The following is a 27,804-nucleotide window of genomic DNA, read 5'->3' as shown; positions in this document are numbered from 1 at the left end:
CTAATAAAAAAATTATGTTATAAATCAGTAGATGTTATATTTTTTAAAAAAAATAAAAATAAAAAACTACTATTTCCTATAGACAATAGTAATTTTACAATGTTTTTTTAATATAAAACTATTTTTTTCAATAAATTAAATTTGTAAGTGAATAATAAATAAATTAGTGAATTACTGAATTCATCTTCTATGTATTTCATATTTAATTATATATAAATTAATCAGATTGCATTCACAAATTTAGTTTAATGGTAAATTAATTCAACTTAATTTAATTAAAGGATTTTATAAAAAAAAATTTTCAAGATAAAATTATCTAACTAAAATTAAGAATGTGACAATCAAAATACTCAACTTTTTTTTAAAAAATATACTCTTATAATTTAAGCTCAAACTGAACCTATTAATCAAAATTACCAATTTCAGTTTTAAAATTAGTTTCTTTTGTCGACAGCTAGGATTGATACGAGTTGAGCCCGAGGCTTTGTTTTACTTGTATGGATAACGTAAGGGCCTCAATCCTCATATTGTTTAGGTTTTATTAGGGCCCGTGATTCACTATAATGAATTTGTTTATTCAATGAAGCTACTCTTTGCCTCTGGCCCAACAAAAAATTAATTCATATATAAATTGCAGAATTTTTGGCTTATATAGAGAGAGGGTGCTCAAATTTACACTTGGAGAAGGCAGTTTTATATTAAAATTTATAAATTTACAAATAGTGTATAAATTTAACACGATACAATCTTACAATACAAGGGCTTGAAAAATATGTGCAACATCGGCTATGAAATTCTCTTGACTGCCTCACTTATACGTGGAAACCGATGAGCCCACCGTGAAAATCCTGCATATAAAAGTAAATAAACGAAAATAAATAACCAGACTGCACTTTTATTATCTTGTTATTTAAACTGTCATCAGGAACTGGATTTATTAAAAAAAAATTTATATTATATTATATATATTTTAATCATAAAAAGTCTAAACCAGGTTTCACCCTCATTACTAAACAAACCATATAATAAAATTTTTAGGACACACCTGAACTAACAATCTCAAGAAGACCCGATTCTCCTCTGACAGCATCAGACATACCCTGTGATGAAATCAATTGAGAAACTCGTAATTTGATCTCATCAACCATAGCTATGTTAGAAAGAGGCCCCACCAAACAGGTACACTCTACCTACCAAGAACATATATGATCTTTCTGAAAATGAAATGTAATAAAAGAGTGCACTTATCCATGAATTTTCAATGGAAAGAGTCCTCTCCTTGACAATTTCACGTTCACAAACCATATTTTAGCCAACAGATAGGCTATGCATGCAGCAAAAATAACATCAATTTTACCTGTTCAGAGAAGGTCAAACTTCTTGCGATGAGCCGAGCAAGATGATCAAGGGAGCTGCTACCAAAGTTAGGATGATTAAGAAGAGCCTCCTCTGAAGTGTAATCTAATAGTAGTGCACAAATGCTTGAAGCCATCGTCAGAATTGATGGGTCATTAGCATCCTCTGCAGAGAAAACCAGGTTTTACAAAAATTGCAATACATGCTTGTCAAGGTAATAACAACAGAATATTATCAAATTATCAATAAGAGTCCTGAGTAAGGAAACTCTAATCGCTGGAAAGAGATGATAAATCTGAAGATCAGCTGAGGATTCATATAGACCTTTTCATCTAGGGAAGCTGAATTGGGCCCCCAAAACAGGCTAATTATATTATCTACAGTATTAATCTAACAAAAAGAAAAAAAAAATAACAGGAATACTCTTCTTCTCAACACCTACGACCGACAAAATCGGGAATCAAGATATGTTGCCAAAATCATGCCTTGCGTTTCACTTCCAATAAGCTACATTTTTTCAGGTTGTGCCATGAAGGCAGGTAACACGGTACATTCCTATTTTTAAGTGAGGGTTGAAGTTTGGATATCTCTTTAGCCAGCGCAGCTATGAGAATGAGGAATAAAAGCTAAAAGAAGGGTTAACACGAGACTTACCGAGTACAGAACACGCGTTTAAAATGATCTCGTTTCAAAATAAAAGCATTTACATAAATTATCTTGCGACCTTCTTTATTTCTCCCACCAACAAATTGACAATTTCCCTTGCAATCCTGGTAGACCTTTGTCATATTTCTTTAACAATAACCTATTGCAACGACTTTGTAATTTTAGCAAAGCTCTTCCACTGAACCTCAACCTTTTTTTTCATAAGAAATAGCTCGTATACAGTATTAAATAACAAGATACATCACAATAACAAAACGGATGGAGGGGGCCCACTCCATAGTCCATGCACTAAAGTGATGAAATAAAAAATGGCAGTTTAATCAGAAAACACAATTTTTCACAAACATTGCTAGCACAAAAAGATCATGAACAGGACTATACAAGGATCGATACCCACCCACAAGAGGGACAAAGTGACAATCACATGAAACAAAGCATGAAATTTCCAATTATTAAATTATTCAAAGCAGGAATTATCGAGGCTGTGACTCAAGTACCTGTCCAATATCCCAAGGTCATCAGAAGATCAACAACAGTTGATTCATCCATTGAAAATTGCACCTCCCCTTTCTTTATTGACGGAAGAAAATTGGAAAAGATATCAATATCTAGTTTGACATAAAATATCAGATTGCCATAAACCAGAAAAATAACACTACCTTCAAAAGCAAATTCATCATTGTATCGCATGCCAAGAAGATGCAACTATCATCTTCAACTGTATAGCAACTAGGCCCAATCAATTTTATCAGGCATTCAGCAACCTGTAAACAGAACAGAAATTTTTTAAAAAATCAATAAAATGCTTTTTCATGGTGGGGGGTAATATCACTGTGTTATGCAAATGTCCCCCAATTAGTGCACTCAGGTCAACTTAGGTATTACATAAAAAGCTAAAAGGACAGAGAGGAACAACCACCAAAATCTTCAACCTAGGTTTACATTGAGAATCAACTAAGGAGAAATATAAGCAAGAATCAACTAAGGAGAAATATAAGCAGAAAATTATACCAACTTACAGCCTTATAACCCCCAGAAGAAATTAAAGCTTTACATCCTTCAATCTTCATTGTAATTTGACAAAGCATTGGAAGTAGAAAGCATATAGAGTAAAAAGGGCTGCAAGTCAAAAAATAGTTCAAGTCATTCTCAAGTGGAACATATATGTGTCCATGTGTATGTGCATGTACATGTAACAAAAAATAAGTTGCAATTACCAAACCTTGATTCATCATTTGCTTCAATTGATAACATATACCCCAAAAGTTCTCTGACTTTATCTTTGCAAGCATCGGGTGTTTCTGCAAGATAACTATAACAAAAATAATTATCAACCTACCATATCAAAATTCAAAAGAAAAGAAAGATTGGAATGCTCATTAAGTGTAAAGGCAAAGATATATCCTTGGAAATAGGAGTGTAAAACAGATATGTAGAAAAATCCTTGATTACTTTAGCATCTGACATTTCTATCATGAAAGTCTATATCCAATTAAAAGGCGGAATACTAACAGTGCACATTACCAAAAAGATTATAACGATAGACATCAATTTTATTATCAAGACTGCAATCCACATGCAGAAGCATGCATTGCTACTCAGAGGATCAATGATGAAGAGTACTTGATCTTCTTTTCTTACAACTTTTTTTTTTTTTAAAAAAAATTTGTCAATTGGCATAATCTTGATTGAGCTCTATACAAGCATGGGTGGGAAAGAATGCATAAAGCATACCTGCCAACAACCCGCACTGAAGCAAGGAGATCATTTCCTTTATTTTGACCATGTTCCTGTACGTCGCAGAAGTAAGTATAACTGAAGCAAATAATTGTTAGTGGTATAGAAATAATTACCTTTGCATCTTTTAGATACTCTAACACTACATTAATCGTTTCATTAAGCCCATTGAGCACCTTCATGAAAGTGCTTTCACCAATCAGTTCTCCTGCAAGATATTTAACCAAGAAATAAAACTTCCAAAAAAGACGCAAGAAAAACTGAAAGATTAGAAGCAAATGGTGAAAAATATGGGTCTCAACTGGAATTAATCACAAGTAAGATACAAGGGGACGAACTGGCCAACCACAAATGAGGGTTTTATTCAACAAGTGCTTTTATGACACTTTAGGGGAATATATCTCTAAAGATCTCAACCTTAAGCCAGCACAATCACAACTGCACTTCATTTTTTCTAAAAGATGACTACCCTTCTGGTCAAACAAATCCCCAAAAGGTAGTCCATTCAATGAACCACAAATGGTCGAGGATATTGCACATTATATGTCAATGTGGGATAAATTCATCACTGAACTTTACTTAGTGAAACCTTCAAGTATTATAGTGACCCATTTAACCCTTACAATTTTAATTTTGTAACCAATAGATACTTGGTTGAACAAATTATTAAAGGCAAAAATACAGATATCACTTCCAATTTTTTACTTTTTCACTTATGTTTGCCATTTTTCTCTATGAATAGAAAAGCTATAATTGCGAAATTAGTTACTTGTATCCTTGTGAGGCACCAAAAGAGTGATGAGTGGCAAGGGCAATGGGAGGGAATGTATAATAATTGTTTAGCCATTCACTTCTCTTGCTTGAAAAAGCTGTGCAATCTATTTCAATTGTGTTGGATGGATCAAAAACAGAACCTCTTAAGGTGAAGAAATGAAGACTATATAGAAAAAGAAAAAGGAATATAGAGAAATGAGACTTTTCAATAGAAAAATCTAAATAAGGGGGGAAAAGGAAGCGAAAGAATGCTAGAACATCTATGAAGCATGAGCTTACATTCCTCTTCAGATGGCATCAGAGTTAGGACCAGTCCTAAGTTGCATGTCCAAAGTGAAAAGAGAATTGTAAAATACAGATAAATGTCACCTGCTCCACCAATTTCTTTAAAGACAGTGAACACATATTCATTGCATGTTGAGATTGGTAAGATTCAAGTGTGTATTTTGAATTTTCTTTTAACATATATTTTGATTGTTGATATGCGCTGTATAAACACATGTTTTAACAACAAAAGGATATAATTTTTCTTGCCAATTAGTGAAGCTAGGAAGCTAGGATTCATGTCCTTATTTATAAGTTATTTATGTACCTCCTTCTCCAGCCATAGCTGATATTAGTTTGATTATCCTCTCTATCAAGGAAAAGGCAACAGCCACGTTTTGTTGCTTTACGAGAATAGCTTCAGTAGTTGTTGAGGAATTCTTGGAAGCTTCATATTTCAAATAGGCCAGTTCATTAAGCATAACATCAACTTCAACCCTTGATGACTCCAAGACAAGTAATAGACACCTGAAAATAGAAGGTTATAAAATAGTAACAAAGTTCACCAATATAAGAACCTTAAAAAAAGATAGCATAATTTGCATGTATAACTTACCTGTCAGCTGGCATGGGATCTTGTAAATCAGGTACGTTTGATTGACCAATCAGCCAACTTTCCCCGACTATGGACACCATAGATTCAGCCAAAATAAGGGCATGAAGCTTCTCAGCAGGGGCTGTAATGAGTGGGAAAAATTAACATTGATGAGTTTCATCCAAATTATAGGTCATGTTCTCCGCAGAAGAGAACAACATGGGAAAGAATGTTATATAATTCATACAGAGAATGTTAAATCATTTAGCTGTTGATGCCTTATGTATGCACCCAATGTTGTAAAACCAAATGAGAGGAGGTACATCCATATCCACTAATATATGTAATCCATATGTCAAAAGGACCACATGCAGACAACCCAAGGAAATCATACAAAAGGATAAGCATATAACTTATTACACACATCCAACCTTCCCACAATCCTAGCTATTAAGTCCACCTTCATTAACACAAAAGTCACCTGAACTTCATGACATTCTTGACCATCAAACATGAAATACAGCAGGCACACTCAATGTCTTTGCCATCCCAACCACATTCAAGCATAAATTAGGTAAAAGAATAATGTCACTCAAGAAAATTACCCACTCGATTCTGTAAAATAGCAACAATGCCAACACGCATATAATCTGGCCAATTGTTCCCTGCCATGACACGCAGTGCATCGGGAAGCAGTTGCTGAAAACAGCAAGAAAATATCAAACCCAGCCTCAGAATCAGTTAATATCAATAAGCATATACCAAAAGCAGGTCAACCCTAACCTGTCATACATCAATTTTACAGTGTTATTATCTCGGGCTTTCTAATCCAGCATCAAAGAAATAATAGCATACCGAGTACTTTGATGAGAAGATATATGAGAGCAAGTGAAGTGCCTCGAATTTCAATTCATTGTGCAGCACAGCAAATTGCCTTGCTATTGGCCCCACCTACAGGAAAAGAAAATTTAGCGAGTTTTTAGAACAAAAATCACAAGTTGAAGTTAATGAAGATCCAGCCTTCCCAAACCCCGACTCAGTATGCTGGAAGGGAACAAACCAGGGGCAGAAATTCAGGAACATATTCACATGAGACAAACTGTAAAACTTACCACCATTGGCAGGTCAGATAGGCCGTCATCAGTAATGGAACCTTGAGACAACTTACTTAGCATAGATTGTACCATTTTCATAGCAAGCTCCATCATATGAGAACCTACAGCGTATTCATAATTCAGACATAAAATGTGGTCCACAAATCCTCAATCCGCATGAACAAACATCCTTTTCAAAACAGTAGATGTGAAGATGCTAAAGAACTAAATTAGCAAAAGCAAATGACACTATAATCATGTTTTTAACAGGAAAAATGGTTACCGCTATCAAAATTATTAGAATGCAGCATAAGGATATGTATTTCAGTACATGATAATGATGCTTAGCTTGTTCTCAAAAACCAGTAAACAACAGATTACTTTACCATCTGGCAAAGCACACATTTGAGAAGCTAACAATTTCATGCCTCCGTATTCATACAACATTATTGCTCCATCTTCAGAAGACAATGTTACCAGATATAAAAATTCATAGCATTCTTCCAGCACAGGTGAACTTGATCTGCCATTTTGAGAGAGAAAACATGGTTAGTTAATCAAGATTGAAAATCAAAAGGTGATTAATCAGGCCATCAAAAGGAAATAGAAACAAGTATTGTGAGAGTAAGAGAGAGAATTGTAAGATCGTAACTACTCCTAGATCATACGGAGCAATTGATCACAAAACGAGTACCAATCCCCCAAATAGCATATTCACAAGTCATCACGCCTTAACTAATCCTCATCCAATGTGCCTAGAGCTTCCATTGAAGATCATGGACATGGAGCCTGATACTATCTCCAAGCCAAAGAACACTAATTCACTTTCTAATACATTGAACGTGCAAGTCCATTCTCAACATTGAATGGAGCATAATTCTCTCTTCAGCCCATTCTCAACAATTGTTTTGAGTTTATTCATCGCAAAGTTTGAAATTCAAACCATCTCTATGGAATATCACTTGTCTTGCCTCCAAGAGGTTCCACATGCAGTAGAAAATCCAAATCATTAACTAAAAAAAGAAGAAAAAGAGCCTGAAAACTGGATATCTGAAGTGCTGACCAGTCAACACTATGCTTATATACTTCACAGCAGTGGTTGCCAGTCCCAAATCCCAAACAAGCTACAGTTTGATGTGTTGCTTTTTTTATACAAGGATGCGAAAGTGCAGAATCAGGCACATGTCAATATCAACGAAGGAGAATATAAGATTCAAATAACAATACAAATGATACTCTCCCTTCAAGTTCCTCAATTATAAACTTCAAGAACAACAAATGAGGTAAAATTAAGGACACAACATATACATATATTTATCACTCATTTTGTTCTGAGCGTTTCATACATGTAGTACAAGAACCTTACTTTGACATTATTTCCAGTATGACTGGAATCTTCAAAACCATATCTTCTGATGAGGCAATTTCAGGAACTCGACAAAATGCAGCAAGAACAGTAACGGATAGCTGCAAATATGCATCACGGTTATTGGCTCCATTGCCACTTATGGTTCCTTTACCCATTCCTAGCCACCCAGAAAAACACATACATAAACGAGTCAGAATGTGAGAGTAATCAAACTTTTCAAATAATAATAATGATAATAAACGAATTAAAATGCCTACATAACCTTCTAGATAAACACCGTATTCACAGATATTGTATTTTCTAACTGGTTCCTTTTTCCTTGACTTTCACGGCAAACAAACAAATACAGAAGAGAGAGAGTACCAGTCCTCAAGAGCCTATCCAGAAACTGAATTCCAACTGCCTCATAAACTTTACGGAGAGAAGCAACATCGTCTCCTTTGCAAAATTTGGTGACAAGAAGCAGGCCAGCAAGGCGTTGCTCGTCTCTCTCGCCTTTCAATAGCTTCAAGCAATCGTCAAGTGACGGCGACTGCGCGTGTTCCTGTTGTGAATCCTGCAAGGAGACAGGGATAAAATAAGATTTGAGGAAACTAAAACGAAGAAGAACAGAAGAGAGACAGAGAAGAGTAACAATAAACCATGAGAGCCGAGCTGTGCTTGTGCAGCGATGAGATTTTCAAATGATGGTTTTGGAGGCTTCCAGAGAGAGAATCCTTTCAACCTTCCACGCAAATACATGAAGAAAGAAAATCATTCAAAATGCTACCACAAATAACAAGAAGAAGGAGCTCAAGGATATAATCTTCTTCCTCCAGCATTTCAAGGCTATATAGTGTTCCTTCAAAGCCTTCCGAAGAAAAATAAAAATCAAGAGCATTAGAAAGAAAATACCTCAAGAGGACTTAGTTTGTCAGTGAGAGAGTACGGAACACCAAATAGCAGCAGTTCTGTCGATAGAACAGCAGCTCGAAGCCTGCGATGGAGGTCGAGCAGCGGGTCAGCAGCGAAAGGAGCTGTTGCAGCAAGGACTGAGAATGAGCGGCGAGAAGCAGTGGCGGCGTGACTGAGAATGGGCGGCGTCACCGAGGAGGAGCTGGGCGGCGAGGAAGCAAGACTTTACTCGAGAGTCGAGACAATTCTAGGCAATGGACCAGTTTGATGTTGGGCTTAAATTTTTTTTGGACCGTTTTGGTGTTGGCCTTTTTTTTGTCAACTGTAAATATCCATTAAATTGGCTAAACAGACCTAAGAGTTGCAATCAAAGTTACAGTCTAAACTATGCCCAAGTACACAAGGAAATAAATTTACCAAGCCCATCAACCTCTAACCATAGCAATGGGCAGCAACACAGGAGAGCAATAGGCAGCAACGCAGGAGAGCAGCAACCACCGTGCGGACCATAATCTCCCCTAGCCAACAACAATAGAAGCCGCCACAACTCACCACTTGCAGAGCAGGAACAAACCACCATCTTCCCCGTCCAGCATTCGAAAAAAAAAACATAGTAGCAAGAGAGCCAAAAATAAACCCATCTACGAGTTTTAAGGTAGAATCGAAGAAAAGAGCGCATATGGCACCTTTAGCCTTTTGAGTTATTTTAATTTGAATGTCAACCGCTTAATTATTTTAATTTGAATTATTTTAAAATTAATTATCATTAAATCAAAATTAAAATTAAAATACTATAATTAAAATCACTTTATTTTTTTTTTCTAAAATTCAAAATCACTTTGAGTTAATCTCATAGAATCTAGTCAAAATGTAAAGAGTTATGATTTAAAATTATTAATCTCGACTTGGCATTGAGTGGAAACTGGAAGTATCTCAGCTAAAAACATTTTTTAATTGGAATAGCAATTCGAAGGAATTAGTAAAAAAAAAAAAAGAATATCCAATTTCATTAATCTATTTACAAATATACCTCTATTCTAGTATAGTCACCATCATACATCATAATAATTCTACGTGTGAACTTATATGTACTTTTACATGTGGTTTAAAGTACCTAGACAATAAATAATAAAGTAATTAAATAACTTAAATCATAATAAAATAATTTTAATGTGGCTAAATTATTATTTATATCACATAACTACTGCAAGACCAATTTTCATCTCTCCACTAATTTAACACTAAAATTGATAAAAAAATAAGATTAATAATAAAATAGATTTTACGAAATTGTAAAGATATTTAGACACATAACAGTATAATTGATAAAAAAAATAATTAATAATACTCAATCTTATTAAAACAATAAATAATTTTGAATACAATAATTTCTATAAGAGACGAATAAAAGTTGATAAGTGAATATGTTAGGTTAATGGAAGAATCAATTATTCCATAAGAAAAAAGAAAAACTTAATCGAAAAGGTTAATACATATATTCAATCATACACTTAGACCTTGACTCCTTCAGAAGTAATACAAATTAAGCATTCATTGAGCCATAATAGATAAAGTAAATAACTATTTCTTTTATTAAAAAATAAATAATAAATAAATAAAATTATTTTATATGGTAAAGTTTAAATACAAAATAATAATTTATTTTTAAAATTAACAATTCAATAAATGAATAAAAGTATAAAAAAAATATAATTAGTAATTGGTTTAATTTATTTATAAAATATAAATTTTTTATTTATATAAATTATGACAAAATAAATATAAAAAATAGTAATTCTATCTTTGGTTAATTAAAGCCAGTAAAAAAAAAAATCACACTTGTACGAACCGCAGATAAACAGCTCCCACGCTCGCCCCACGGTTTCTTCACACTCCTTTTCCAGCTTGTACACTGAAACCCATCGTCCTTATCCACCTCTTTCTCTCTCTCTCTGAGCACCCAATTTATATACACAGATTCCTTCTCAATTCCCTAACTCATCTCTTCTTTTCTCTTAATTTCCAAATCCAGAAAACCAGAAATTAGCAATGGCGATGGCTATGTCTATGGTTGACGAATGCCACTCTCCCTCCCTCAAGGACAGGCTCAAGTCCTCCATTTGTTGCTTCGCTGCTCCTGATGACCTCCATGAGAGCCTTGATTCCGTCGACGACGGCAACAGGAGGCCACAGATGCCGAGATCTTCATATGCTTGGTTGAAATCCAGGAATCAGGATCTTGAGATCAGAGACAAATGTTGGCGTTTGATTGGAAGAAGAGGTAAGAATCGGAGACGTTATCATTCTGCCGACTTTAAGTACGATTCTACGAGTTATTCTCTCAATTTCGATGATGATAATAAACGCAAAGTTGAATTGCCGCTCAATAATTTTATGGCGAGGCTTCCGGTCACTCCAGATAGGTTGCCGGCGGTATCAACGACTAGGTGTGAGCTCGTTGCATGGACATGATCGAGAACGATATCTAATATATATAAATATATATATATATATAATTTCTCAATCTTGACGTCTTATGTGTTCCTTTGTACAGATTTTAATCAATGAATTGAGAGAAAAAAAAAAAAAAAAAAAAAAAAAAAAAAAAAAAAAAAAAAAAAAAAAAAAACACCCTAATTCTTTGTGCTTGTAAAAATACTGAATTTTCTAGGTACCGAGGATAGGAAGTGGGTACGGAAGAAGCAGTGGGCCATGGGCAAGGTCTTTTTCTGAGAGGGGTCCATTAAGTTGGAGAGTAGGACCAATTGTGTAGTGGAAAAGCCCCATGGCCTATTACAACACTCAAGCCTAAAATAAGGCCCAGACCGGCTGCCTACAGCTTACAGAGAATAAAGCCGCAGCTCAAACGAAAAGCCTAGCTTGTAGGCAAATGGAGAACCTTTTTAGAATTTGCGGCAGCCAGGACAAGAGATCGCCAGAGAGGGGCTAACAAGTCATCGAAAGACAGAGATCGCCATTGAAGCACATGCAACCTGAGATCTAAAAAGTTCAAAATTTCTTTGAAGAAGCCACATGACATTATAATTATGAATTTTTTCTTTTTAAATTCAAAATTACTTATAAATAATAAAGAAATATATATATCTCATTTCCTTGGATTCTTTGAACTTGAAAATTTTAGGCTCTTGATCAGTTGAGAATCAAAACCAAACAATGAGATTCGGACTTTATTCAATTTCAACATAAAATTATCATTTTCTATAATAAGTTCAAATTTGAAAACTTTCAGTTCTGTAAATCTACTTCAATATCAATTTGTTAAAATTTATTAGTGATTTGTTATAAATTTTAAATAGATTCAAAATTAAATTATAGATAGGACTACATGGAAACATAGATAAATATAAGAAGTGAATTATTGGATTCCTTCAATTTAGCTATGAAATCGAAAAAAAAAATGAAGGAAATATAATTTGTCCTTATTCAAGAATATTTTAGTATTAATGCCAAATTATTATTATTTTTTATTTTCTATATTAAAGATTTGAATTGGAAAAAATGATGAGGCAGCTGGTAATAAACATAACATAATTGGAGAGGTGCTGGTGCAAAAACTTTGCTTAGCTTTTTGCCTTTAGTGTAGTTAATGGTTATTGGTGTTGCATGAACACAATTGCGACAATATTAATCATAATGAAATCACATTACAAATGATGAGCTAAGAGACAAAATAGGTGTTTGGTTTTTCAACTGTGAATGAATATGCTACAGCTGCACTTGTTATTGGCCGGCACACACACACACCCTAATCAAAATACCTAACTACCATCCAACTAACTACTCATCGTCAACTATCTTAGCTGTCAACCACAGGTGGAATTTTATAATATATTTTGAATTACTAAAAAATAGTATTATTGACTTAAAAATGCAGTGATTTCTTAATTAATAATTTGAATTTGAATTTAATATTTTTTTAATAATGTTAAGCTGTTCACTACTCATTATTAGGAAGATTGACAAAACATAATTGAAAATTTTCAATCATTATTCATGATGGAATTTCTCATACTCAATCTAACTCATCAACGAATTATTCAATTCAAAATTAAAATAGATTGAACTGATCATAAACTTGAATCAATTGATCATAAACTTGAATCCATCGAAAAAGAGTTTAGTTCGGTAACGTGATAAGAGATAAGAGAGTAAATCTAGTTACCTCTAGGGCTGAGCAGAATCCGGTTCAAACCGAAAAAATTGACCGAACCGATTTGAAAATTTGGTTCGGTTTTTTTATACATTTCGGTTCGGTTCGGTTCGGTTTTAAATTTCAGAAATTCCGGTTATTTCGGTTCGGTTCGGTTTTGATCAGAAAAAAACCGAAAAAACCGAACCGAACCGATTAGGGATAATAATATATTTTTTCAATAATATAGAGAAATTAAATTATATTAAAATTAAAATATTTTAATTAAATTTTAAAATACTAAAAATAAAGAGTAAAAAATTAAAAAAAATATTAAAAATCGAAACCGATCAAACCGAACCGAACCGAACCGACCCAGACCGGTTCGGTTCGATTCGGTTTCTGACCAAAATCGGTTCGGTTCAGTTTTCATAAAAACTAAAATTTCGGTTTTCGGTTTATTCGGTTCGGTTCGGTTTTGAACCGAACCGACCGAATGCTCACCCCTAGTTACCTCACAGTCTTATTAGCATGTATGCCGAAAGAAAATTAAATGGTCGTCTGATGGAGATAGGTACAAATCCGTTTGACAAAAACAGACAGCAATGTAGCAAGATTAGCAGAATAACAGTTATGTGTCACTATAGAATAAAGGAATAAATAAAAATACGTAATCTCCCGGGTTTACACACCCTAATATAAATTTTATTCTCTCTAAATCTTAAAACATCATAAAAAAAAAAAAACGTTAAGTTAAACGTCTAATTAATTAATTGGAGAGAATACCCATCTTATGAGCATTGGTACCCGTTGAAAAAAATTATTTAATTAAGAGTTTGTTTGTGGTTGTTGAGGTGTTAAAAAAGCATTTTTGAGTATAAGTATCATGTTAGAAACGATTGAAAAAACCAATTTGAAACAAGCTGTCTTTTATTGTTTTTACAATTAAATTATACCAAATAAAATTTTAAAAATTAATTTTTAATATTTTTTAACTAATATATTTAACAAAGTATTATTTTCAACGATAAATTTCAACTGTAACACAAAACAAACCCTAAAATTAATGAATACAAATGGATAAACTCATAGGTTTAATAAAATTAAAACAAATAAAAAACTAAATTCCTTAAAATTTCCTAATCCTCAAATCAAAATTACCAACTCTGTTGAGCCAGTTGGCCACTCCTACGCATGTGCGTGTGTATATTTATATATATATTCGATCACAGCAGCTTTCTCTTCGGTGCTTCTCTTTGGCATGAACTAGACTTCCATATCTAGCTTCCTTTCTGACTCAGTAATTTCTCTACCATCCATGGCCAATCCACAAGAAAAACCAGCAGCACCCATCAACGAAAGCTCACCAACAGCAGAAACCCATTACAATGAAGATAATGAAGAGGAATTCACATCCTCTGGTTGTTGCTGTTTTTGCTGGAAAAGAAACAAAAAAGGATCACAAAGATATCTGTTGTCCAGACAAGAAGAGATAAAAGATGTTTGGTTAGTGGAAAAAGCAAGGAAAATAAAGGAAATTTCAGAGGTTTTGGCAGGGCCAAGGTGGAAGAATTTTATTAGGAGGTTTAGTGTGCCTGGATTCAACAAGAAAAGAAAGAGAATGCAATATCAATATGATCCCCAAAGTTATGCACTTAATTTTGATGATGGGTTTGATAAAGAAACAGATGTTGCATATCCTGATTTTTCAGCTAGATTTGCTACTCCAGTTTTGGGTGGCTGAACTGGAGCATGATTCATTCTTATTGTTTGTAATTAAAATACACTTATAATAATGATGTTACATAACAATTATTTAAAGTAAGTCGTTATAAATTAACGAGTGGAAATGCAGTCAAATTTAAAAGAAAAAAGTCTGAACACCATAATATTCGGTATATTATCAAGATTCATTATTTTTTTGGTAGGATGAGTTTCTACACAAAACAGCGTATCCTATTATATTTATAATCGCACAATTGCCAATTTATTAGTTGACGATATCAACAACAGGCCACATCACCGCTAAATAATAAAAATATATTATATTTATTTATATCTTTTTATAGTATAAAAAAAATTAAATATATAAAAGTATACTATTTTTTAATATTACTCAAATTAAAATTTCAAATAATTGTATTTTCTCTATTTTTCAATTTAATGATTTGAGTGTACTGTTATCTCACGTTTTTTTTTTTTATAAATTTTAATAAATTAGAGTGTACGGTCACGTCATTAATATAATTTTCGTAATATCAAAGCTCTTGAGACATATAATTATAAAATAAATTCAGATTAAGTATACTAATGAAAAATTATTCCTAATCATCTCATTACTTGAAGCATGTATATGTATTTACACATTTCTATATTAATGTCGCGGGTCGTACTTTTCAACCAGTTGACCAAGAGAGATTTAAAAAGCAGAGCGTGATAACAATTTAGTTTTATAATAATTCAGTGTAAATTAATTTAAATAATTTTTAATCTATTTTTCATTTAATTTAAAATAATTAAATTAAATTATTTAATAATTTTAAGCTAACTATTATATATTATCAAAAATCACTTAATTTTCCCATGTCAGACCGGATCCCACAATTTATATATTGTATAAGCAAGGAGTTTGTTTTAAGGATAATCTCCAATTCTGGATTGAATGGTCAAAAGAAGGCCCACGTTATTAAGATAGAAATCTATTGATTCAACCTTCAAAATTAGGCCTTTGACTAAGGGATATTATTAGATTTTAAAATATAAATGTGTGATTTTTTTTTTCCATAGAAATTCATTTATTTGCATCTTATAATTAATTTGATTCACAGTGAACCGAATTTTGACAAGTATTTCATGATGATCTATACCATATATTTAGAGTTGAACAATCGTTCAGTTCGGTTCAAAATCGAACCGAATAAAATAAATCAAAAATTAAAATTTTAATATCTATAAAAATTGAATTAAATTAATTTTGAATAAAAATTAAATTAAATCAAATTTATCTAATTCAATTCAATTCGGTTTGATCGAATTAAATTTTTAATAATTTTTTATTTTTTATACTTTATTTTTAATATTTTAAAATTATTTAAAATATTTTAATATTAATATGATTTAATCTCTTTATATTATTAAAAATAATATACTATTATTATTAATTAGTTCAATTCTATTTTTTTGATTTTTTTTTTAATCAAAACCGAACTGAAATAATAAAAACTTTTAAAATTAAAAATCGAATTAAATCGAAATGAATAAAAAATAGAACAGAACTTTTAAATTAATTCAATTCGATCGGTTTTTTTTATTTGAATTAAATACCACTCACCCTACTATTTTATGTGTTTTCGACTAAGTTATCCAAATGGAATTTATTAATTACTGTATGATTTCCATTCATCCTTATATAACTGAATTTTACGTTATCAATTATTACATTTTTTGTCACCCAATCATATGTTCTTCATTCCACATAGACAAGTACACACATAATCACGATGTTATAGTATAATTTCTGCGAGCTATCATCTTACATATAATGAACATAAGAAAACAAGCATTGCAAAGATTCTACTCCATAGTTCCTCTCTCTATTCTCATCTATTAATTATTCACAGATATAAACAAAAATCATTAAAACCCTGCAACATCATGATCCTCATGATGCTATATCTAACTCCATTTCAGTATTATATCTCTTAAATTTTTCCAAAAATCTTAATAATATTTTTGCATGGCCACGTCCATCTGCATGTGTTTGAGCCTTCCTCGATCATCCTGTCTCTGTGTTAGCCTTAGCTCCAGCAGTGGATTGCATGGTTCATACGTTAAAATTCAGCAGAACAATGAACAAAGATGGGCTGATTGAGCAGAAGGGATTTGGTTCTTGGATTTACATGAAACGATTGCCATTGTTGTCACCTGCATTACTTCTTTTCAAATTAAGGTTGGTACTATAGACTTCTTAAAAAATCACTCACAAAGCTAGCTTTTCAAGACCTCTTGCGTTTGCTTTTCAAGACTGTTGAAGTTGAAGGGTTACTGTGCCAGTTCCTCTTCCTTTGGTTGATGAACCAATTATTTATCTGCTTTAATTGCAATCCTGTTTCCTGTACCAGTCTTGCCTTATCTTCTTCCTGGAAAGACATTATTATAGGAAATTAAACATCCCATTAAGTCTTGTCAGGATTACAGACAGACAAGGACTTTGGCTAACTACCCTCTCACCAGCTTACCCACTAATGTCTTGTCAGGATCAGGGGAACTTGTGCATGTTCACTGCGTGCAAGAATTGACAATCGTCCGATCAAGCAAATACACTTGTTTGGACGGTTGTTAACTCGTGCATATGTATGGTGCACATATTCAACACCAAATCCTTAACATGTTAACAAATTCTGTGTTTGTTTCTGATACTTTAATGAAAGAAATTTCATGGCATTTTGTGTGCTAGGATTGGGAATTGGTCTTATGAAACTCTTAAGCTCATGGATTCTTATTCACTTGTCTCCCGAGTCCTGACACACCACAGCCATGGTGGGTTCCAATCACTCCAGCTGATGCCTAACTGTTGGATAATGAGTAGCTCCCACGCAATTATCCAATATTTCAGTTAAAATTAATTTAAATCATTTTTAAATTTTATTTTTTATATAATTTAAAATAATTAATTCAAAAGTGAAACACACAATGATACCGATAATATTAAAATTAGAAAAATTATATAATAATTAGCTTAAAAATTAATAAATAATTTAAATTAACTATTTTAAGCAGAATAAAAAATAAATTTAAAAATTATTTTAATTAATTTTAATCATATAATTAAAATTAATATGAGAATTTAAATTAAAAAAATTATGTAGAGTCAGTGAGATGGCTATTCACTTAATAAAGAGCTGTTCGAATCTCTGCAAATCAAAATAACCAAATTCTAATACTAACTCAAACAACAAGGCTAATACAAGCAGGAATACTTACAGTTGGATATGGCCACTTTGCATGTGATTGCCACCAAGCTTTCAAGACAGAGGTTGTGTCCCCAGGTAGCTTTCCTGCTCTTCTCTTGCGCAAAATTTCCTCTCTGATATCAGCAATTTTCTCTTTGTAACCCTACAAAACAGAGAAAAATGTTAGGCAATTTTCTGATTGAGATCTCAAACTCAGAGAATTTATTATCTAGACGACTCCAGAACCACTAAGTTAATTCTCATCGCTAAACAATTACATCACTTACATGCTTTAATTCATGCTTCAGTTCATGCCTCACTCTTTCCATTAAAGACCTCTCACTTTCAGTTGGGATAAGGGGACCAAATCCCATGGTGTCTGAACCATCAAAACTTGGATCAAACAAATTGGCATCACTGTCTACTTGGTCTTCATCATCATCAGACATTGTTGCACCTGTGCCTTCACCTGGAGAAACTCCTGTTTCATGCAAAGTATGAAAACAACATTAACCCTTATCAGGGGATGGCTAGAAAATCCTAACGAAATATAGTTGCTTCAACTGTTATAGCTGTCGAATACGAGACCTCTCAGCTTTGGAGGCGACGACGCCAATACCAATGAGCTAAAGCCCTGGTGCTCAACAACTAAATTTATGTAGATAAAAGTACTGGACCATTACCTGTTAAGCTTTGCAGGGATTGCTCTATCTCCCAGCAAGCCATTACTGCTTCCATTGCATGGACTCGAACATGTTGTTGTAATTGTTCTTTAAAGGAACAAAGCAACAGAAAATAATGTGTCTGAAACAGCAAGAAATGGAAAGATTGAAACTTTGTCAATATTGTTTGGTTTGTGAAGTAACCTCAAAGGAAAGTAACAGAGTCATTTTATTGCAACAATATAAAGTATCTCCAAAAAAGAGTTGGTGATTTTGACATTAATAAATGTATTGGTCGTAAATGAATGAAGGTTGTCTTAATAGCAGAAGGAAAATCAAGTTTAAGTTGGGAGCCAAACAATAAAGTTCGAATCTCAATCAAAATCAAATGAATAAAAAAATCTGGAAGATAGAAAATGAGCTCTTTCCTTTTTCTAGTAGACCTAGATACTCTTTAATTAATGACCCTTTAGAATAATCTTTATTTCATGCCAAACGATTTCACTCAATGCTGGAAACAGAGAACGTACTGGAAAATATATGGTGTTGGGACATAATTTTTAGTTCCAATGATTTGGGAAATCATTAACCTAAGTATCTGGTCCCTCTGCTGGAAATGCCTCCTTAGTTTATTCAATAATAAGATCCAAAGAGGCAGGATTGGCAAAATATTAAATCAATAACTTGATCATTTGTTGGCTTAGCAATTCTGAACTCTGCTGTTGCCAGATAGTTTCAGATTCTCTCATATGATCGTATTTTAGAAATTCCCATTGGTGGGAAGAAGAACAAACTTGAAGATGAACATTGACTTTGCAATTTAATTAAAGAAACCCTCTCCATTCTTAGCTTCCAATATCACAAATTCCACGCATGAACCAGAACCAGAACCAGTTATGCCTGAAACCGAAAGTTGAGACCAAAGCTGCAACCTTTTCAAGTGTCACCAACCTCAAAAGTACTGACATAACAACCAGCCAAAAGCAGCCATCATCAAAGCTTTCCCTCTTAAGTTCTCCACAAAAAACAAAAAAATCTGTGTCGGTGCATTCACCTCCACTTAGTCTTCCAACAGCAACACAAAGTTTTTCAACTGCTAAATTCCATTTCAAGTAACCAAACAAATCCCAAATTCATATACCAATTAAGCTCCAATCCAATTTAATTGATTACCATTTCATGAATCTGAACCAGACAGTAAATTCACAAGCTTTGGGAAGAAAAAGCAATATATTATGAAATAGAAATTAGTTTTTACCTCAGAATTTGGAAGAAAAGGCCTGGACAAAATATAAATAAAGAGAAAGAAAACAGGTAAAAGAACATACCATGAACTGATCAAGTTCTTTATCATCAACGACCAAGCCCTGAGTCCCGCCGCCGAGGGCGGAGTATTTAGCCACTACATGCTGTGACTGAGCGAGCTGAGCGTCAATTCTCGGCAACTGATCCACCGGAGTAGCGATCCGCAAACACGCCACATGTGCCGACAATAATTGATCATACAACGGGTGAGACAGTATCTCCGCTTTGTATCTTGCATTCTGCCAGTTAACCACTCCGTCCCCACCTCCGCCGCCGCCTCCACCACTCTCAAACACCCCTCCTTCACTCTTATTATTCATGGTCTCACCGTTGTTATTGATGTTAGTTTTCAAATCGGCTGATTCATGGGAAATAGTACCCGCGATGATGGAGTCGCCAGCGGTTGCAACGGTGACATCATCGATAACATCGCTGTGGTTGCGGTTGAGGAAGGAGGAGGAGCGAGAAAGCCATTGAGTATGATTCTGGGAAGCAGTAGAATCAGAGTTGGTGGTAGAAGCGGTATGAAGATTTAAAAAATTAGTATCACCAGTGAAGTGGGAGTGCGGTGGTGGTTGTGGGTGTTGGGCACGGAGGAGAGCATTGTTAAGCCAATTTGGTGCGGCGGTAGTTTCGGGCATATTTTGCTGTCGAGGTGGTTGAGTTTGCTCTGAAGAGAAATGGTGAAGAGGAAGGTCTTGAGAAAGGTTATGATGAAACGCCATGTTTGTTAAAAAATTCTCTTATAGTATTTCTATCAAATAAAGAAAGAAGAAAAAGCTGAGTATAAAAAAAAAAAAAAAAGAAGCTATAGATAGAAAGAGAAAGAAATATGTAAGGGAGTGGAAAAGCGAGTTGTGTACTGCCCAGAAAGGAAGAAAATGATGGAGAGAGGGAGAGAGAAAGAGATAAAGATTGGTTTTTTACAGTTGCTGGCTATTTAGAGAAAGAGAAAGAGACATGGGGGAGATATATACATATACATATATATATAGAGAGAGAGAGAGAGATGAAGTAGAAACAGAAGCAAACAGTGGAAGCATAGACTATAGAGAGAGTCAAAGAAATGGAGAGATCATGGTTCTTTTTAACACAGATATCGTCTACTGTCTCTGTGTCTGTCGATGATGATGACGATATATATATATATATATTTGTGGGGTTTGAGATGAACGTATCAGGAAGAAGAAGGGTGCTTAGAGAGAGAGAGAGAGAGAGAGAGAGAGAGAGATCGAGAATGGTTTTGGAAGAGTGGTTTTCAGGCAAAGAAAACAGCTTGTTATGAAAATGATGGATTTCTATATGAGACGTTGAGCTCTCAATATTTAACCTAACCCACCACCATCTATCTATTCTCATAGTAATCCAATATTTAAATCATAAACTACATAAATAAATTCTCTTAATTAAATTAATCCATGTAAATAAAAATATATCATATAACTTTTTTTTGAAAAATAATAATTAAATTATTTTTTGTAAACTTTTATTAGTATATAGTAAGAATATTTCGGTTGATTATGCATATACGTACAAAGTAATAGTGAGTATGACCTTATTCTAATAAATTAATGAACAATTATTAATTATTGAAAGTGCTCCATTTGTCAAACAATGAGATGATTAGCTAAAGCTTACAAGATTACGTGGCTTGATTAGTAAACAAATTAATAATGTAATTATGATATATTAAATTACAAATTGGCATCATTTGCTTTCTTGCATATGGATCGGAGCATTCCCAAATTGGATTTAATCATTCCCACATAACGGAATAAAAAAGAATATTATTGCTAGTACTCTATCTCCCATCTTTTTTTTTCTTTTTTCTTTTTTTTTTTAAAGGAACAAAAATAAAAGTGGTATAAAAATATGTTTAAAACAGTAATTATAAATTATTACTTTTTATATTTTAATTATAATTCTAAGCCAATTACAGCAATTTAAAAATTACTATTTCACTGTTACTTGTAAGATAATAATTTATTTATTATTTATAACGAATAAAAAGTGTTATTAAAATTATAATTTTATTAAATTAAAAAGTAAAAGGTATCATAATAAGGTCATTAACTGTTGGGATTTTAATTTAAAATTTTAAATATTTATTTTGATATTTAGTTATTATTTTTATTATTCTAAATTTTTTATTATTCAAATAAATTATATGATTTATAAAATATTTTGAGTTTTTTTTTAAGTTTTGAATTTTGATTGTAACCTTTATAAAAACATCTTAATTTCATTTATAATAACAAAGTGAAATATTTTGTTCTCTACTTCTTTCCTTCTTTTTCTTTTTCTTTTCTGACTCAAATTCTCAACATGGTTTAAAGGTGACGGCCATTAATTTAGCACCACTTTCATTGTTTAAAGGTGAGAATTATTAAGTATGGACTGTAAAGAAGACTCATCTAAGAGGTCTTGGCTTATAGCAATGAGTTGAAGATATAAGGGAATTAACTCCCTTAGAAAATAATCCAGTACTATTTCCTTTAGCTTCACTAAAAAAAAATAAAAATAGAGAGAAGAGAGTGGATGGAGAAATGTAGCGACGGAGAAAGGAGAGAGACCATGAATTACGTAGCTTCTCTTTCCGCCAGCGATGGAAAACGGCTCCCTAACATGCATCAATTGTTGGGCACTTGGACCACAAGTGGTCCAAGCTAGAAGCATGCGCCAAGGGCAAGTGTATGATATCCTGACTAGTAAGAGGATGAGATATTAAAGGAGCCATTAAGAATTTTTTTTTATTATTTAGAATCCTAAACTAAAGAAGAAGCTCCTAAATAAGTGGAAGGCCAAATCAGTAGCAGAAGAATTGTATTAACCTGCTACCGGTAACTTTTTCAGGGCTCTGCAGGAGAAGAAAGAAGATTTTATTCAAACAAAAAATTTTATGTTTCATAATTTCAATGTTTGAGGATATATAGTTTCAATTTAAAAAAAAAAAAAAATATTTTAGGTATTATTAAAAAGTAATTTGAAAAAAAGTATCTTACTAAAGCATAAATAATAATATTAAACAAACATTTTACTTAAAATAATAAAGGTGTGAAAGTTGTTTTCCTTTGTAGTTGCATTGATGTTGATATCTATTAATTGTTTATTTCTTTATTATTATTTTTAATGGTTCTGATTAGTTCATTGAATACTCCAACTATCCATCAACTTTTTTTTTAATAAATTAATTATTTTTTATTTTTTTATTAAGAATATATATATATATTATTTTAAATAAATAAATAAAAATTCGAAATGAAATATCCTATTTTAAAAATTGAATAAAAAACAATTATCTGCTTGAGTTATGGATAAGAATGGTAGTTGAGAGTGAATTCTATGTTGAGTATTAGTTATATTTCCCCACAACGACTCTTTCTAATTATGCTTGTTAATTAACTTTGTCACTTTCAAAAACTTTTTGTTTTTTATTTTTTATTTTAAAAAAAACCTTAAACCCCTTTCAAATAAATGTATAATCAAGGAATATACATGTACACATTCTAATTTAATATTTAATATTTAATATTTAAAAGTTTTTCCATTTCCTCTTGTTTACATATATAGAGATGAACTGTTAAATCAAGTAGAAAAGTACTTTAGCTTTGAGTTTAAATATTTTTCAATTATATTCTAGTGCTACCTAAAAAAAATAAAAAATTCTTTGGAACAATTTAATTGCAATAAAGTATATAAAATTATTTATACCCATTTAATTAGGAATTAAAAAAATTATAGTTTGTATTAGAACTCATCATATTTTATAACAAGACCCATAAGTATTTATATGAGTATATAAATTTATTAAATATTAGTAAATATTCTAAGATTTTATTTTAGTTTTATGAGCTGTAAATACATGTGATTAAAAATAAGAAAACATGTTTATATATATATATATATAGATAGTGTGAAATAGATAGCGTGAATGATGTATTTACACTAAGTGAAAATATTGTAACGATATGAAAACTGAACCGTCACCGGTATTAGAGTTTAGATCGATTTAAAATCGTCGGAGTCCGTAACAAGCCTATTATATCTTGTTACACCTGATAAATCTTATACATAATCACACGAGTATATAAAACATATAAAAATATTTCCATTTTAAACACCGAAACTCAACATACACATGTACTATGAAATACACATGTACTATGAATAAAAATCATAAAATTTATATTAGAACTCTCATAAAATATTCTAATATGGTCAGCATTACATGCCTCACATTTGGTTCAACATAATTTAAATTTTAAAATTTTTACATAAAAGATCATAAATAAGAGATTATAAAAGAAAATTCGGATAAAACATAATTCTAATCCACAATAAGAATTACATGTCCACAACTAAACTATTATATTAGGACTATACCACACAACTCTACTGTTCTCTCGAGCTAACTCTGATCCTGTAAACCTGGAGTTAGGGAAAAGAAATAAGTTACAAGAGTTTAGTGAGTAGAAACATAAACAAAATGAGGTTAATAAAACATATAATTGTATGAATGTGTCACAACACCAAACAATTCACATCAAAATGAACTTATTACCAATAATTTTTTACAAATTTCAATAGTGTCCAGCTCATAATGGGTGCTTCTCTCTATTTCCTCTTAAACATAAAATAACATATCCATAGTGTCAAGATTATAAAATGGGCCTCGACTTGGATTTTGCATACATCCAATAAAACCGCTCATCACATAGACATTCTAGGTTCAAACATAAAAGAAGAATAGATATATCCTTTGCATGCATTCTAATACCAGAATTCAAGCTGTACACAACTATAAAGAGCCCAAAAGTAATGAGTTTTTTTAGAAAACAGGCTTAACTCTTAAAAAACACAAAATCACAGCAACAAAGGAGAGATTTAGGAGAAGAAGGGATGAGTTTCGAAGATTCCATGGCTAAAACTTGAAATTCAAACTCAAATCTTCAAAATCAAAGTAAAAACTCATGAAAAAACTGTGAAAAGAAAAAATTTGGGAAGAAAAAGGATAGGAAACTTATCTCTACTCGAAATGGAGAAAAAATTTTTTACATTTCGGGCAGAGCTCCTTTTATAGGTGGCAAGAAGCCACATTCGACGTCCGAACTTTAAAAGATTTTTAAAACTTTTTTTAACACATTATTAAAAATTTTAAATTCATTTTATAAAATTTCTATTTTACTCTTCTATAGATTTCGATTTCGATTTCAAAATTCTGAATTCCAACAGAAATTTCGTTAAAAAATTAAAATTTCGACACTTGAATTTAATTGGGTATTACAAATGTACTATGAGAATATTGTATAGTCATTTACAAAATTGTTAGCAAATTTAAATATAAATTAAGAATACTTAAAGATCACTCGTGGGGTAGAGTTATTTTTGAAAGAGTGCAAAGGAAATAGTCTAATCAATTCATTTCAATGAGTTAGAAAAGAGTTATCCAATGAAGATGAGGAAACATTTGTGGGATTCTAATTTGATGTTGCATGATACATTATTAGAGATTTTGACTACTATGTGCAAAAGTGAAAGTATCAATATAGTTGAAACCCAAAAAGAAAGTTATGATTGCAAGTTTAAAAAAAAAAACAACCATTCATGAATGAACCCTATATCTATGAATGTACATTACTATTACAATAGAAATGATTATGAAGATATAGGGTAGCAAAAAGTGGTCCCAAATTCTCAGAAACAGAAACACCTCATTAAATCAATAAATGCATGTATGAGATAAGGCATCTTATTTGATTTTAAGTGGTAGCTAGACCAACTGAATTGACATGTTGAGTGCAAATTAGATACCTTGAAACCATTTAATTTCTTGCATAACCTATCAAATTGGGTAATAGTCGCCTATTACTACTGGATGAATCGATAAGATATGTTTGAAAATTTCACGATCATTAAGGTTTGATTCTATCAATTTACGACTCACTAGATAAATTGGCAAGATATATTTAGTAATAATTTATCAGGATTTAATTCTCTCTATTTATCACATATTAAATGGGGTCGTAAGATATATTTGAAAATCTCTTAGTTATCAGAATTTGATTTCCTCTACTTTACTCTAAATATCCAATGTCACATCTTTAGAGATAGTGTAAAGAATAGTCAATCATAGTAGTGATCACAAGTTTTATTGGGGCAAGTTACCTAAGATGATTTGAATTTTCAAAAGATCAAAGATCAAAATCTCCAAAATGGTATAAATTCATGACATTAATTGAATAAGACCCACATTGATGTAATTTTCTTATCCATATACCAGTGAAACACATTTATGTTGCTTTTACAAGACTTCTATTTTGTTCTCATTTTGATTTCTACTTTTTCAAAAGTGTGTTTGTCAGAGGAAATGAATTTTGAAAAAATAAAAAGGAAAATGGTATCAATTAGAGAAGGGAATTTTGCTAAAAGCGACTCTTAAAGGAGAAAAAAGAAAGAAAAATTCTCATAATGTATTTGTAAACATTGATTTGTTTTAATTGAACACGACTGAGAATTTAAAGATGCTTTTTTTTAAAAAAAGAATAATTAATTTATATATGTTAGGTGTATTGAATTTTATATCGATTGTGGAAAGGAGTAATATGCCCGGGTCATAGGCACTCCTCCCTTCCCCTTGAGCTAGTTTTTGGGATGAGTTAGGACTGATCCAAATTTAACATGTATCAGAGCCTCCCATCCGATGTTGGATCTCTTATAAATATGTCATTTAACATGGTATCACGCACCAGTAAAATTCTGGATGTGAATGGTGTGTTGAATAAAATTCTGGATGTGAGGGAGTGTGTTGAATTCTACATCGGATATAGAAAGGGGTAATGTGCCCCTTATATGAGTTATAGTCATTCTCAATCATAAGCACTCCTCCTCTTTAAATTAGTTTTTGGAGTGAGTTAAGTTTGATTCAAATTTAATATTAGGTATTGATTATTTTATTTTTCAATTAACGAGTCGTACCCTTCAAAATAGAGATAAAATGATTAGATTTTCTTATCTCTTATCAATAGTTTTAAATTCAATCCTGAATAAGAAATATTTTTAAAATTTAGAATGGAGTACTTTATTATCTCTAATAAATTTGTTTGATGCGATTTTAAAATAGTAAAGCCAATAATTTTAAATATCGAATAATTGAACGAAAGAAAAAAAAAAAGCTTTTGAAGTCCTAGTATGAGAAGACAAGAACAAAAGCAAAGGAGAGAAATATATGGATCATGTCATATGGATTGATGATATGCTCAACTTTAGAGGAGTTTGATACCTTTAAGATATTTGGAAGGATGAGAACGTGCTAAGAATTCTGGATGAGTGTTATCCCAAGGGGTAGCCCACATCCTTGGAATTTTTCTCACTTCAAATTAGGCTTTGCTTTCTCCATGGACCACAAAACCACTTAAGAAAATTGGACCACCTACCCACCTGCCCTCCATGGCCCCCCCCTCCCCCTCTTATCTCTGTGTGAGTGACAATCTTAAGATTTTCTTCAACACCTCCAATAGTTAACACTCTTCATTAATTCTTCTGTTTAAGTCCTTTGATGAATAATCTCACATGGCCCTACTACTGTGGAGCTTGCTGAATTATTCTTGATTAAATGTTGAATTTGAAAAAACAAATTTATTTAATCTAAATTTATTTATGAAAAATAAATTATATTTGAAAGATATTTTTTATGGAAAATACTTATAAAAAAATTCATTCTTCATTATTTAATTTTATTTTAAAAAATAAAATATTTTAATAAATTTATGTATAGAGTTGTTAAAAAGATTTTTAAAAATAAAAAATTTCTTGATTTATTGATTTAGATAAAAACTACGAAGCACAATTTTATGATTTTTGAGTTAAATTTCTTAATAATTAATATATTAATTTATTGCAAAAATCCAAAAGCTCAATTTCTTAATGTTCTTAAGTTTCAGATTAAATTGACTGAAATTTCTGGAATAATTTAGATAATATATTGAA

The 27,804-nt window shown here is 31.9% G+C and overlaps 4 protein-coding genes across 6 annotated transcripts; 2 read left to right on the top strand and 2 right to left on the bottom strand.

Annotated features, from left to right (window-relative positions):
* Positions 1-678: 678 nt before the first annotated feature.
* LOC110612345 (neurochondrin) lies at positions 679-9,322 on the bottom strand. 2 transcript variants are annotated; one of them, XM_021753112.2, is made up of 19 exons: positions 8,750-9,314; positions 8,497-8,579; positions 8,219-8,411; positions 7,853-8,012; positions 6,873-7,009; positions 6,505-6,608; positions 6,248-6,343; positions 5,998-6,091; positions 5,414-5,534; positions 5,126-5,325; positions 3,876-3,967; positions 3,757-3,812; positions 3,245-3,334; positions 3,042-3,141; positions 2,682-2,786; positions 2,520-2,592; positions 1,358-1,521; positions 1,046-1,100; positions 679-848 (listed from the first exon to the last, which is right to left on the bottom strand). In XM_021753112.2, exons 2-19 carry the CDS (start codon positions 8,497-8,499, stop codon positions 787-789), a joined length of 1,905 nt encoding a protein of 634 aa, XP_021608804.1. In that variant the 5' UTR covers positions 8,500-8,579; positions 8,750-9,314; the 3' UTR covers positions 679-786. The 2 variants fall into 2 exon arrangements, 1 of the variants encoding a protein (XP_021608804.1); XR_002487466.2 differs by lacking the exons at positions 679-848; positions 1,046-1,100 and adding an exon at positions 2,011-2,161 and having other exon boundaries at positions 1,388-1,521; positions 8,750-9,322.
* Positions 9,323-10,643: 1,321 nt separating this feature from the next.
* On the top strand, positions 10,644-11,324 carry LOC110612148. Its single transcript, XM_021752842.2, has one exon. The coding sequence runs from the start codon at positions 10,799-10,801 to the stop codon at positions 11,219-11,221; it is 423 nt and encodes a 140-aa protein (XP_021608534.1). The 5' UTR covers positions 10,644-10,798; the 3' UTR covers positions 11,222-11,324.
* A 2,718-nt stretch (positions 11,325-14,042) lies between these two features.
* Positions 14,043-14,824, top strand: LOC110610321. Its single transcript, XM_021750188.2, has one exon. The coding sequence runs from the start codon at positions 14,218-14,220 to the stop codon at positions 14,641-14,643; it is 426 nt and encodes a 141-aa protein (XP_021605880.1). The 5' UTR covers positions 14,043-14,217; the 3' UTR covers positions 14,644-14,824.
* A 1,559-nt stretch (positions 14,825-16,383) lies between these two features.
* On the bottom strand, positions 16,384-21,086 carry LOC110611750 (homeobox protein knotted-1-like 3). 2 transcript variants are annotated; one of them, XM_021752189.2, is made up of 6 exons: positions 19,842-21,086; positions 18,535-18,655; positions 18,139-18,332; positions 17,883-18,014; positions 16,902-17,038; positions 16,384-16,823 (listed from the first exon to the last, which is right to left on the bottom strand). In XM_021752189.2, the coding sequence occupies exons 1-6, from the start codon at positions 20,541-20,543 to the stop codon at positions 16,820-16,822; spliced, it is 1,290 nt and encodes a 429-aa protein (XP_021607881.1). In that variant the 5' UTR covers positions 20,544-21,086; the 3' UTR covers positions 16,384-16,819. The 2 variants fall into 2 exon arrangements, with proteins under 2 accessions (XP_021607881.1, XP_021607880.1); XM_021752188.2 differs by having other exon boundaries at positions 16,384-17,038; positions 19,842-21,085.
* Positions 21,087-27,804: the final 6,718 nt, after the last annotated feature.

The sequence above is a fragment of the Manihot esculenta genome, chromosome 3 (genome assembly GCF_001659605.2).
Source record: "Manihot esculenta cultivar AM560-2 chromosome 3, M.esculenta_v8, whole genome shotgun sequence".
Classification (NCBI taxonomy): Eukaryota; Viridiplantae; Streptophyta; class Magnoliopsida; order Malpighiales; family Euphorbiaceae; genus Manihot; species Manihot esculenta.
This window is presented reverse-complemented; position numbering and strand designations above follow the sequence as displayed.

Coding starts and splice junctions, on each gene's coding strand:
- LOC110612345 (XM_021753112.2), bottom strand. Junction 2,787..3,041: donor CTTCTGGGGGTTATAAGGCT/GTAAGTTGGTAT, acceptor TTCTGTTTACAG/GTTGCTGAATGCCTGATAAA. Junction 849..1,045: donor TCTTGAGATTGTTAGTTCAG/GTGTGTCCTAAA, acceptor TTTTATATGCAG/GATTTTCACGGTGGGCTCAT.
- LOC110612148 (XM_021752842.2), top strand. CDS start 10,799: ATGGCGATGGCTATGTCTATGGTTGACGAATGCCACTCTCCCTCCCTC.
- LOC110610321 (XM_021750188.2), top strand. CDS start 14,218: ATGGCCAATCCACAAGAAAAACCAGCAGCACCCATCAACGAAAGCTCA.
- LOC110611750 (XM_021752188.2), bottom strand. CDS start 20,543: ATGGCGTTTCATCATAACCTTTCTCAAGACCTTCCTCTTCACCATTTC. Junction 18,656..19,841: donor AAGAACTTGATCAGTTCATG/GTATGTTCTTTT, acceptor TTGCTGTTTCAG/ACACATTATTTTCTGTTGCT. Junction 17,039..17,882: donor CAAAGTGGCCATATCCAACT/GTAAGTATTCCT, acceptor ATGTCTTTCCAG/GAAGAAGATAAGGCAAGACT.